The sequence below is a fragment of the Mastigoproctus giganteus genome, chromosome 4 (assembly GCF_048544385.1).
Source record: "Mastigoproctus giganteus isolate SK-2022 chromosome 4, ASM4854438v1, whole genome shotgun sequence".
In the NCBI taxonomy this organism is placed as follows: domain Eukaryota; kingdom Metazoa; phylum Arthropoda; class Arachnida; order Uropygi; family Thelyphonidae; genus Mastigoproctus; species Mastigoproctus giganteus.
In genome coordinates this window covers 51,991,589-52,005,938 of record NC_143578.1, presented here as the reverse complement: position 1 = coordinate 52,005,938, position 14,350 = coordinate 51,991,589, and the positions used below count along the sequence as shown (strand labels likewise).

The window sequence follows — 14,350 nt, the reverse complement described above, 5'->3', positions numbered from 1 at the left end:
AATTTGAACATGTGAAACAGTGAATTTGTAATCCTTTTGCTTGCTTCTTGTATTGCTAAGATGGATGGGCATTGAAAAAGCAATTTTTAGTTTCACAAAAAATTTGTTTTTGAAAATGAAATTAAATATATTGATACACACAATATTAGATATTGTATATATGCAAATAGTAAAATATAATATTGCTGATTTTGGAATTTGTGGAAAGGATAATTGTTTTTTTTTTTTTTTTTTTTTTTTTTGTTATTGTTGTTTTTCCAAATTATTTTTTTTTTTATAATAATATTAATCCAATTTAATTGCATTCTGCATAATTCTCATTTATATTTTTAGGAAGGTGAATTTTATGCCATAGAAACATTTGGAAGTACCGGTAAAGGATTTGTACGTGATGATATGGATGTCTCACATTATATGAAAAATTATGACGCAGGGCATATTCCACTCAGGTTAGTAGTAGTGGCTGTGGTAATTCTTATACGATTGTGTTTTGCTTCAGAAAAATTCATTCTTTTTTCCTACTTGGGTTGGTGCCTTGGTCTGTATCATAGTAAAAAATTTATACAGTAAGCTTTTAAAATCTGTCCTCCATGGGGATTGAGAGGTACCAAGTAAACTTTTAAAATCTGTCCTCCGTGAGGGCTGAGAAGTTTTGACAAAGCACATTCCACTGAATATTAAGGAATAATTTACAAAAGTAGAACAGTCTTTGTCGGTTTGCTTGACATTTCATTCTTAATACTTTATAGAAATTGGAGAAATTCAATTTCTTGCACCTAAAAACAGATTACTGAGTTTTGTTTTTGCTGCCATTATAAATAGTCATGTAGTTGATAAGCTGTACAGTAAAATAAGTGCTATGTTGTTTATGTATGATTGTATGTACCTAAAAAACAGAAAGTGCCTATAATTTGGGTTATTATTTTCTGCAGTAATCCATGCAAAAAAAATGACAGTTGTTTCTTTTATAAATCTTGTAACTTAGTATGAACTGCTCTTGCCAGTTACACCTGTGTAACAGATCATAGAGCACTTGCATAGGTTCACGAATTTGATAACACTTGAGAATAGCTGAGAGCAGAGATATAACAGCACGATTACATTTGTAAAATTTTACCTTGTTGTATCAGATTACATCTATTTTATGTGCATGTCATTATGGTAGGATTAACCATAAATTTAATTAGTCATTCCAGCTTTACTTATGTTGTACATTCTCCACCTCTTCACTCTCAGCTGTTCTAAAGTGACATCAAACTGGTCAGTTCATGCAAGCATTGTATGATCAATCTTGTATCTGTAATTTGTAAGAGCAGTTTGCACAAAAAAGCTTTGTAACTGTGTGTGTATTGTGTGCAGGTGAGTTATGCATTAAACAGATTACTAGTACCATGGCTGCAAGTGTATAATGTAATAAAATACAACTTGGACCATTTTAATCTTCTTAGCTGTATGTATTTGCTGAGAATGTCCTGTTGTTAAAGACAATAATCTTTATTAACTTCAAAAGGTATGACACTGTTTCCTAAAACAGACATCTTCCACAGGAATCTTAAAGTTGAGTAGCAATAGCTTACAATTTACTTAAATTCACTTGTGGGATTTTTTTTTTTTTTTGGTTTTTTTTTTTATTGTGATTACAAATAGAAAAAGGTAAGTAAAAAGCCCATCAGCTGTTGCATTCTTGTGGACATAAGGTAAATTAGCAGTTACATTATGAATAGAAATGGTAAAAACTGAATTACATTGTCAGAGTAGGTTTATTGCTGGCAGTAACAGTTTGCCTCCTACATTTATTATGTTTTTCTTTGGCTCAATCCTCAAATTAAGGATTGAACCAGATTTTCCAGCCAGCAGTTTTCTGCAGATATTGAGCCAGGTTTAGAAATGTCTTTACTACTTTTTGACATGAGACTTATGTTGAGGTGGGGGACTGAAAGACCTAACAACTTTTTATTTACCACAGAGCCAATCTTCGAGGCAGTGTATTGTAGATTAATGGTCTTGTGTGGCAAGGGATGTTGGGAGAAGTAATTCCAGTTGTCATAGTTCCATTCGAACTGAGGGTGAGACCAAAGAAATTGATATACATCAAGCTGTCAAGTTAATTATTTTAAGTATTTACGAATCCTAGATTTGCATGTGGATCCAAGTCTTTGTGATCTGGACGTAGAATGTAGCAGACATTGTCATCTCCATATTGCCAGAATGGTGGAAACTGAATTTAGCAATGGAATAAATATTGCAGTATATAGTGCACTTGATAGAGATCTGCCTTGCAAAATTCCCTTGGACAATATTATTGTTTGTCTATAATAGTAATGGCCTTTTTATTAGTCTTGAGTAGGTAATAAATTTAGGCAAATATGCAGTAAACAAAGTTTCTGCAAAAGGTCTTAAACAAGTCCATCTGGACAAAGTTGGAAAACCATAAAATATACTGTGTATGTATTCTGATGACGAGAAGTTGATCCTTCGTCATATCTGCTAAGTCATTAGAAGAGTCACCAAAGACACTGATTGTCTTGCCAAATGAATTAATTTATTGTTAATTAACAATAAAGCTGTTGCCAGTAAAAATACTGGTGATGGTAATAAGTTATGTTTTCTAAATTGGAGGATTATCTTTGATTAATAAATGCCTGTAATGTAAGGCCATCCTTACAGTACAGGCGCCTCCGTAGCCAGGTGGGCAGGAGCAGCAGTGCGCAGCACACGCTTCTTGATTAGACCGGGGTTCAAGCCTGTCACCACCAAATACGGAGGATGCAGAAAGGTCAGGTAATGACCACCGCATATCCCCAAAGCAATATGGCCTTAAGTTGCTAATAAAACCAAATAACAATGACAACAACCTTACAGTACATGAGTTCCAAAAAAAAAATTTTTTTTTTTTTTTTTTTTCCATTTCACGTTGTTTTATATGTTCAGTTAGTATGCATATTTTAATTCCGTAAATTTTCAAAGGTTGTTACATTTCATATCATATAAATGTGAAAGGTGATTTCTTTAAATAGAATTCACTTCCTCCATAATCTGTATTTTTAAAATATCTGTTTATTTCAAAGGGAGAAATATAAGAAATTCGATGCATAAAACATTTTGCAGTGTTTCGTTTTGCCTTTTCTGCATAACCTATAGGACAAGTATTTTCAGTTCTACTTAAATTAATATTAGTCCTGTGGATTATGCCTTAAAAAAAAAAGTTAGGTGAAAGAAGTGTTAACAGTGCCATTTAGTGTATAAATAGTGTTTTGTTCCTTCCTTGAATTGTATATTATATGAATCATTAAATGAATGCTTTATACAAGTCAAATTACTAAATTACTCTATCAGATGATGTGGGTTTTCCTCCTTGGATGTTTGATATTAGTTCATGGTATGTGTATATATGCACTGATATAACTTTACATTAGGAACAACTTCCTAGTACATGGTTGTGTTACTTTGGCATGCAGCATGGCTTATGTACATCACAACAGACTCTGCAGGGTGCTGGAGAATGTCCATACGTTAACCCATGCTAATAAAACTGCATACCACACTTGCTAGACATTTTGCACTAGATTCAGGTGCTGAATGGCTTTGGCATGCAGCATGGCTTGTGTTTTTTTTTTTTTTTTTTTTTTTTTTTAATGAGAACCCCAAACACGAGAGGTATTAGAACCTATAGTACTTAGTACCGTGCTTGGGTGCATCACAACAGACTCTGCAGGGTGCTGGAGAATGTCCATATGGTAACCCATGCTAATAAAACTGCATCCCACACTTGCTGGACATTTTGCACTAGATCCAGGTGCTGAATGGCCCATTGTACAGTTTCTCTACACATGTTTAGTTGGTTAGAAATCAGGAAGATGGAGAACTTGTGGGAGTTCTCATCCTGTCCAGTACCATTGCAATCCTGTGACATGAAGCATTGCCTTATTGAATGATGCCTTGGCAATCTGAGACAGTGATTATTGGAAAGCAGTGGTCACCATAAACTGGTGCGTATGGTTATAGTGGATGTCATGCCACCCTTTTTGTTTTTTTTCCCCAGGTACAGTCAGTCCTCGTATAACACGTGTTTACACTACACGAATTTGATCATACACGATTTATAAATAGGGGAACGATATCTTATTAACACGAACCGAATTCGCATATGCACGATTTGCCTTTGTGTTTACAAGAAATGGCAGTCGAACGCAGAATCACCCCCAACCGAACGCAACACAATAGGAATGAAGAGAATATTCTGAAAATGTATTAATGTTTTTTTATTTTTTTTATCAGTGAATGGGAAACACATTTCACCATAATAACGTAAAAACCAACACAATTCCAGCTATCGGTATAATCGCAAATACAATTAGATCGAGTTTACTACGTTTATAACAGATTCCACTAGCAGAAATGCAACTGGAAATTGTTTTTATTGTTATGGTAGTAACCCCTAGAAATGTGCTTTAGTAAAATGGGAGGTGTTAATAGCGTATCTCTGCCTTTACGGTGTTGTTTATTCAGTTGCTACACCCACGCAGCTTTGTTTATGTATATCAAGCGTGCCTCCTCGTTTTGTAATTGTGCTTTATTCCCTAAAAATGAGCAAAATACTTAAAAGGTGTGAAAAGGAAGCATCCTGGTGAAGACACTGCAGATTCAGAGAGAAAAAGAAAAGCAATATCGATAAACAGAGGTGGACTGGGTCAAAAATTCTTACTGGGGAAAATTTATAGTGGCCTCATACTATGGTTTATGGCCAAAATCACAGTGGCCTCCGACCCATTGGGGTTTCCCCTGGTAAGGCTTATGGCCAGTCCACCTCTGTCGATAGAGAAAAAATATGAAATTGTGAAACGCTTTGAGTGAAATGAAAGACCATGTGATATTGCACATGCTACAGACCTAAATGAGGCAATGCCGAGAATTACAAAGAATGCAAAGAAACAACTCTCATAGCAGGAACAACTCAAAGTGTAATTAAAATCTATTAGATTAAGACACAAAGAATTGGAAGAGATGGAATGGCTGTCATCTGTTTGGATAGAAAACCAAACAAAAAACAAGTTTGCTTACGATAGAAGCAAAAGCATTAGCAATATTTTATTACGATTTTATTTATTGTGTTTGGTAATGTTTTGGTTACAAATGTGTGTTCAAAATTTTGTGGTCGCCACCTAACCCTATTTTTCCCATAGGGCGTGTTGTTTATATTGCACGATTTTGCATTGCACAAGGGTTTCTAGGAACACAACTATCGTGCTATACGAGGACTGACTGTACATGGTTATTAGCCCCACCATGGTACGTGTGTTCTACTGGACAGTACATGGAATTCTCTCTCTCTTCCCTTTGGTCAACAATGGTTGGCTGGTCTGTATGGGAATACTGAACAAAAGCAGCCATGTTTAAGATGCTCATCCCTGTTAATCAGTACGTCCTAACAATCATTCTCCATTGGAACTTGAAGAGATTGTGGTTGAAGAGAGATGTACCTGGTTCAAAGCTTTCTTTCTTTCTTTCTCTCTTTCTCTCTCTCTCTCTCTCTCTGTGTGTGTGTTCATTATTAATTTATTTTATTTTTTTTATTTTTCAGGTTAGCTCGGTCTAAGCAACTGCTGAATGTAATCAACCAAAATTTTGGTACTCTAGCATTCTGTAGACGTTGGTTGGACAGATTAGGACAAACAAAATACCTTATGGCTCTAAAAGACCTTTGTGACAAAAACATTGTTGATCCGTATCCACCACTTAGTGACAACAAAGGTTGCTACACTGCACAATTTGAACATACGATTCTATTGCGCCCCACATGTAAAGAAATAGTTAGTAGAGGAGAAGACTACTAATGTGCTTGACTTCTACTCCAGATTTTTCCTTTATTCTTCAACAACTTTATTTTTTTCATTTGCTTTAATGACATCTAATTTTCATTGTATGTTGAAGAGTTGGCTAAAAGTTTTGCATAATATATATAATAGCTTTTATTACTAAAAGTTATTTTAATAAGTCTTGTTTTTTTTACAAGAGTATTGTCAGTAATTTCAATCAAGATGACAAATTTACTTAATTTGAAAAGTTAACTGTATCAAAATTGCATTGTAATGTAAAAATCTTTAAATATGTTAGCATCATATAGTAATTTTTGAAAAATAATTACTAGCAAATATAACAAAAATCATAATGTATCTGGCTACTGTAGAGGAAAAAACGTTTGGTACCACTTGGTGATGGGAAGAGAAAGTGATTATTATAATAAATTGCTTTCTTTTTCTCATGCACGTATTCATATTTTTAATTATGATAAGGAATAAAGTGACAAAGCTACTAAATCTCTACTAAAATTATTTATATAAGAAAGTAGCAAAGAAGTTCAACTATAATTTATATTATTGTTTCTTGCAAGTCATGTATTATTTGTTGATTCTAGCTATGCATGAAAATAAACTTGCTTAACTTAAGGGCTGATACCCTAATTAAGAACCACCTTAAGAAGTAAAAATTGTTCTTAATTTTTACTTTTTTTCCCTTACAACTTTTAATATCTGTGCAATGCTTCTTTCTAAATATTACACCGACAGATTCTGAATACCACCATGTATAATAATATCAAGACTGAAGTTGTGTAATGCATATACAGTATTTGGCTCCAACTTAAACCATTAAAAAAAATTAGTTTTATATCGGATGTCCTTAACTTAAGAATGCAAAAGCATTCACTTGTTTGATTTTGTACTTGTGCATAAAAAGATGAGTGGAAAAAAAAACTAAATATTTTATTGAACTATACACTTGATAGTTCAGAATGTATTAATGATTAAATAAAATTATGAATTGTTTGTTGCTTCTGTGTTCACAAATATGGTTATGTAATACACCATTAAGTCACATTATTTTACCCCTAAAGTAATCATCACTGAAATTTTTTATAAGCAGGTACATAGAGCTTAGGCAAAACCTTACAGGATTCAACACTTATCTTTTTGGGATATTTTTCTCTTTTGTTAAAAATGAAATATCATTTTAATATTGTAAATGTGTTTATTTAAAAAAATAATAATAATGATTGCCTGCCTAAGTAGATGTGTTGGTGAGCTTTACTTTATACAAAATTAATGCTTTCAAAGCATTTTAGCATCCCCAGAAGGATATTCTTGTTGAATTTTTTCTCATTGGCATTATTATTAATAAACTTTATGAAAATGAAATATACTCATAAGTGTAGTAATTACTTTTTACAAAATTCTAAATTAAAAATTATCAAAATGGTCACTATAAATAAGCACACAATACTTGCTTTCAAGAGGGTTGTTTAAGATGTAATGTTACCAGAAGTAATTCTGCAAGTTTTCTAACAGTTTCTTATATGCTTGACTGCCATTCTCTCAAAGGAAGTCAGTAACAGTCATGGCTTTTGACTTGACTTTTCCTCATTGTCACAGCTGACAAATTATACTGATACAAAGGCAAATATAATTTAATTGAAAAGTACTCAAGATCCTAGCTAGCTACTATTGTTATTTTCTATGTGCAGCTTGTTTCATTCCCAAATTATAAATATGAAACGTGCATTTTTAACAATAGGGTTAAAGTTCATGTTGCAATTGAGGTTATTTTGTACATACGAATGCATGACACATCAAAAATAATTGTTGTGTTTTTTAATATTTTTCATTAGCTTATGCAAAATAAACCCATAACTGATATACACATAGGTATCATTTGATCATTGAATTATGACTACCTGCCTACCTAATACCTGTTGGGACATTGTTTGCACAGATAAAAGCTATGATTTTCCTCATCATTGACTACTAGATGTCCAAAGGTGATAGGAATCTGGAGCCGTGCTGCCTGCAAGGCTTTCCGCTGTGATGGAATAACCTTCACTTCCCGTTTCAAAACATTCTGCAAATATTCAATTGGATTGAGGTCGGGTGAATTTGCAGACCAATTAAGATAGGTGATATCTTTGCTGTGTTCCTCGAACCACTTGTGAAGAGTGCAGACCTAATGACAGAACATCTTGTAAGATCCCATTTAAACATAGTAGTAGTAATAGTAGTGGCATGTGATCCAGGAAAGCAAATGTATGAGCTTATGCAGCATCAGCCAAAAAAAAAAAAAAAAAAAAAAATCACACCATTCTCTCCAAATGCCTGTCCAGTTCCTCCTTAAATTTATTCAACCTATCAACTTCCACGACAGATGGAAGTTTGTTCCAGCAATTAACCACCCGCTGGCAAATTTCCGCACATCTATTCTACATCTGTCTTTTCTTAATTTGAATTTATGCCCCCTTAGGTTCGTAATCTGAACAAGTGGAAGGATCCCATCAGAATTCAGCGTGCTCAACCCATTCAAGGCCTTATATACCTCAATCAGATCACCCTGCAGGTGCCTAGTCTCCAGCCACTGCAATTTGCAGAACTTAAGCCTCTCTTGGTAAGAGGATCCCTTCATTCTCCTCACCAATCTTGTTGCCCTTCTCTGTACACGCCCAAGTAAATCTACATCCTTCCTAAAATGAGGCCTCCAGACCTGTACGCAGTACTCAAGGTGTGGCCTGACCATTGCCTTATACAGAGTGATAATCACCTTTTCCCTGCTAGCACAATTCCTATATATCATTGACAAAACCCCATGACCTACCCTGGCAGCCTGTCTGCATTGCTCAGAAAACTTCATATCTGCCTGCACAATTACTCCCAGATCTTTTTCATTTTCTACCACCTTAAGTGTAGTACCACACAGTTGGTATGTTTCTCTGGGGTTACTTCTACCCATATGCAGTACTTTGCATTTGTCAAGGTTAAACTTCAGTTGCCACTTCTTAGCCCATCTGCCCAAATTATCTAGATCCTGTTGCAGTAGCACACTGCCATTATTGTCATTAACAACCCTGCCAACCTTTGTATCATCTGCAAACTTCGACATTAAGCCTGATATATCTTCATCAATATCATTGATAAATATACAAAACAACAGTGGACCTAACACCGAACCCTGTGGGACACCACTAATAACATTAGTCCAAGAAGAGCAGCACCCATTGATTACCACCCTCTGTCTTCTGCCACTTAACCATCCTTTTATCCATTGTAGCAACTTACCCTTAATACCATTCTGCTCCAATTTGTACAATAGTCTTCCATGCGCAACAGTGTCAAAAGCTTTCCTGAAATCCAAATATATGATATCAAAATTATTTTTTGCATCCAGTTCCTTTGTAACCACATCATAATATCCTATCAAATTTGTCAGACAAGACTTTCCCTTAACAAACCCATGCTGTGTCTGAATTATTGCTGCAGTCTTGTCTAGATGATCCTGCAATGCATCTTTAACCAGCGACTCCATTATTTTACCCGGAATAGAAGTTAAACTAACTGGTCTGTAATTACTCGTGTCACCCTTCGATCCCCCTTTGTGAATTGGGGATACATTTGCACATCTCCAGTCCGTGGGAACCTTCCCTGAGTCCAAGGATGCTCTCATAATTATGGCTAAGGGTTTTGCTTAGTTGCTTTGCCGCCTCCTTTAATATAACTGGATAGATCCCATCCACCCCAGGTGCTTTTCTTACGTTTAACTTCAACAATTTCTCTTCCACTTTGCTCTCAGTTATTACAAAATCATTAAGTATCTTGCTACAATTTGATAACCTTCTGCCATTTTCAAACCTTAATAATTCCTCACATGTGAATGTAGATGCAAAATACTCATTCAGTTTGTTTGCTATCTGAGCAGGATCATCAACAGTCGAACCATCGATGTCAAGTGGACCAATCAAATTCATCCCCTTCCTTTTAGAGTTTATATAAGTAAAGAAATCCTTGCTCTTTTTCTTAGCATCTTTTGCCAAGGATTTCTCGTAATCTGCCGAACCTGCTTTGTCACCTGATTACAGATTAACTTATATCTGCCATAGGCTTCTGAGTCGCTTGATAATTTATATGTATCCCATGCATTTTTCTTCTCTGTTACAAGTCTCATTAGTTCATTTGACAACCATTTAGGCCTAAACCTTGAACAATATTTCTGTCCAGAGGAAAAAAAAAAAAGCAATATGACAGGGTGCACATGGTCTCCAAAGAGTTGCTGGTAGGCCTCACCCTGAGTCCATACACACCAGGAGTCCTAGTTCTTGCCAGAAAAACGTCCTCCATATTAAGCAACCACCATCATCTGCCTAAATAGTGGACCCCATGCATGATGGGTCTGTGGTCTTGTGTTACTTTTTTTTTTTTTTTATGAAAATCCCAAACACGAAAGGTATCAAAACCTATAGTACCGTGCATGGGTTGAAGGAGGAGTATGGGGGGAGGGGGATGTCGGAAACTTTGCTCTAGAAACTAAACATGGGTTTCACCACTTCAAGCCTCCAATAAGCAAAGTGGTGGTATTTCACCGGTTGATGAAAGTCATCTACCACCTACTTGAACCATGTAAAGGCATCTGTTGCACCACATGTATGGACACGTCCAACCAACATACTCGTTTCCAGTCCTCCAGTGTCCAATCATTGTATTGACACTACAGTGTTTGCCATTGACAGTGATCAGCAGTGAGGAGAGGGTCTCTTGGGTCGTCTGCTGTGAAATCCCATATGTCTGAGTGGGAGACTCTTGTCATTTGGGATATTCTTGTATTCCCCATATTGTATTGCAAAGTGAACTGTCACACAGTGACCTGCCATTGAATCCATACAATTCACTGCACCCTTCACTTACCACAAACATCTGCCTTGTGTAATCCTTTACAGTTCTGTTGGCGGGAGGTGGTTTGACCCATGTATCATGTTTTTTTGAAACTCCATGATATAACTACTACTTTATCACTTTGAATGCACTACCAGATGCAAATTTCCACTGCTCTAGCATATGAAGCTGTTCAGCTTTTTATGCCACAAGCTGTGGCATAGTCTGTTAATGGGATAATTATAATTGACTCCCATTCATAGTGAATGAAATAAATCTTTCTTTTTAGAAAAAAATTAGTAAATTCTAGATAAATAATGTGTCAAAATTGAAAAATTCATTTCAAAAATAAATTGGGAATTATTGGAATCCTAGCCTGAACCTATATTCTGAACTTGAATTTTCTTGAAAAAGCAATCTTAATTATGCCTTCCTTATTTTCTTTGAGGAAGAAAAAAAATTCTCATAATAACTTGAACAGTTGGCATCTATCTTTTTCATGTACATTGTTTGCCTGACTTCATTTTGGTACCACTGTTTGTTTCCTTACCTACTATGCAAATGTCAGAAAGATGGAACGGGTTATTTCTACTAGCTTCATTGGTGTGCTTTACGTGGAAAGCATAGCTCTGTCGTATAATGTTGGTGATAAGTACAGTTAAAATGCAAACTACAGCTTTAAAGGGTTTTGTGTTTAACGAATTATCTACTTTTATTTTAATTATATTTGAATCACTGCATTTAAAATATGTATTTTTAAATGCATTGTCCATCACTGGAAATATCTGAATTTACCATAACATCTTTCCTTTTTATACAAAATGTCTTTCAAGCAGCAGAGGATAGTTAATTGTTTTAACTTGTGATGAACAAGTTTTCCCATAATTATAATTATTTGATTAAAATTTGAAAATGATTGCAGATTACAAGTCATTGTGGGAGACAGAAATTGATCCCCTGTATATGAAGTTTATTATAATAATGTTCAGTTTGTTTACTGATTGATTGATTGATTGATTGGTGATGATTTTCACAAAATGTGAAAACTAGATTCTTAAAATTACATCCTAGCCATTAATGAAATGTTGATTTTACAAGAGAAAGTGGGTTGTTAATATTGACTTTAGTAAATATCAAAGAATTTTAGGATACTAGTTTTCACTTCATAAATTTGCATTGATTGTTATAAGCTATGATACAATGTGGCAAGATTTTAGAAATGGGAAAGGGATTTCTAAAATTCTTTGTAACATGAAACTAGTATACTTTATCGGGTAACTTTTATGATCACATATTTCATCTCTTAACATCTTTAGTGTGGGCTAAGGAAAAAATTGTTTTTCTCCTGTAAAGTAAACATTGCATCACTTTCTAGCATAAAACTTCCATTAATTTTAAATTTTAGGAAATGCTCTCTGACTCTGAAGGAACTTATAGTTCCTTTAGTTAAACTTATATTAATTATAATAAAACAGTTTGACAGCTTCATTTTGAAATTCAGTTTAGTGTTTGTTTAGTCTTAAGTAATCACCAGTGTGGATCAATGCTGTTGAATTCAGTTTCTTTTTTTGTCTTATGCTTGAGAAACTGCATAAGAGTTATGGGGTGGGATCTCCACTTGAATGATTAATACACTTGAATATAGGTTTTTGATACTGTTGAGTTAGTGTTTGGCTCACAGCTAAAAGGGAAAGAGAAAATTTTGACAAGTGAGTGATATTTAGATGCTGAAAACAAATCTGATTTTTATTTAAAACAAAATTATATAAAAATACTTTTATTATAAGTGATTTTCCATCTGAGAACAGTAGTAATGACAATCATCACAGTGCAACTTGGTAAAATGAATACGAATTAAACCGCATTACTAATTAGCATGGTAAAATGTGGGAAGTAACTGGAGAACCAGTACTGGGTATATGTTATCAATTATAAGTAATTTTGATAAAATAATCAATCACTATTGGACATTTAACTGCAGTTCTATCTGGAATTTAATAGAAAAAGATTCTAATACAAGCAATTATATGGGTTGTTCCTTCACTGGTACTATGATGCAAGCAAGTAAAACTTGCTTGCATCCACGGCCTGTGCCTCCACGTCGCCCAGTTCCTTGCAGAGAAAGTCATCTAGAACAAAGGCCAATTGATGTTTGGAAAGTTGAGGGTCTAACGGTTCCTGGGATTTCTCCCATCTCCGTGTATGTTCTTTGTATAGATCAAGCCAGAGATTTAAAAGTGTGTGGGATATGTAGTATGTTGTGCCCATTGTTCATCCGGCCTGTTAGCCGCCGGATGAACAATGAATATGCTGAAAGTCAGAACTGTGTTCCTCAAACCATTCCTGCACAAGTTCCCGATGGCTCGGTTCATTGTCATCTGAAAGACACCATCGCCATTCGGGAAAAAGTGTAACATAGCAGGTTTACACAGTCAGCAAGCAGTTGACCATAGCGGAGACCACTGATATGTTGTTCCACATGCATCAGGGGTCCAAGTTCCTGCCAGTGAAACATGCCCCACACCATACAACCACCTCCACTGGCCTGCACTTTTGATACCATGCATGATGGATCAAGAGCCTCATGTTGTTGATGCCAAATCCGTACACGACCATGGTGTGGAGTATATGTCTCATCCAACCAGCACACCTTCCAGTCTTCTAACGTCCAACTTACATGCTCTTTGCACCATGCGAGTCTTTTACGCTGATGAACCTTGGTTAGGAGAGTGCCGTAGGGGTTGTCTGCTGGTATAGCCCGTGCGATGCATGGTTATGTCAGATGTTGGCCCATGTTGTATTGGGTAGTCAACTCTTCAACAGTGCTGCACCTGTTTGCCTGTACGAGTCATCATACCCAGCGCTCACCTCTAACATCAACCTTTCGCTGACCTTTGCAGCTTTGCTGTCGAGTCATTTGACAATTTTGATGCTAGTCCTGGTACACTTTAACTACGGCGGCTTTCAAACATCCCACCAGTTCAGCCATTTGGGAAATCGAGGCACCAGCTCATCGAGCACCCCCAATCTGTCCTTTATCAAAGTCTGATAAATCCTTCCTTTTACCCATCACACTCGGAATTTTACTACCTACTGAACCACTTACACCTTATCTATGCTACATAGGTCAACTAACACTGCACGCTTGTACCTCATGTGGCCAGCTGGTGGCATTCAATTATAGGGATGGTCATAAGTCAGTGATCACTCAGTGTAAGTGTCTATAAGATATTCTGCGGCAACGTTCCACTCTTCCACCAGCACAGATCTCAGTTCACCAAGTGACCGAGGAATTGACTATTGGAGTGCAGTGTGAACCCAGGGGGGGGGGTCCCACACATAATCGATTGGATTTAAGTCTGCTTACCATGTTGGCCATGGCTTTTACTGCTCGAGCTCTGTGCACAGTGGCTTTGTGCATGAAAAGAAAATATGGGACAACCACACACCTAAAAAGTCACACATAGGGTTTGAGGATCTGTTCTCGGTACCCCTATCAAAAACGAAGAGGAGTGCGGCTGTTGATCACTGTTCCACCCCACACGAGAATACCGCCTCCACCATAAGTGTCCCTTTTTCTGATGGTGGAGAGATGGTCTGCATTCCTCGTTATCTCCAAATGAAATAAATTTTCTGTTTATACTGCGGGACGGTCAGAGGAGTTC

General features: G+C 35.9%; 1 protein-coding gene across 1 annotated transcript in view; it reads left to right on the top strand.

The window, feature by feature from the left end:
* Positions 1 to 6,663, top strand: part of und (methionyl aminopeptidase und) — a 131,704-nt gene extending 125,041 nt beyond the window's left edge. Inside the window, exons 11-12 of the mRNA XM_090372732.1 lie at positions 334 to 449; positions 5,582 to 6,663. Coding sequence (XP_090228858.1) covers positions 334 to 449; positions 5,582 to 5,834 — 369 coding nt within the window. The 3' untranslated portion in view covers positions 5,835 to 6,663. The remainder of the gene's footprint in view (positions 1 to 333; positions 450 to 5,581) is intronic.
* Positions 6,664 to 14,350: the final 7,687 nt, after the last annotated feature.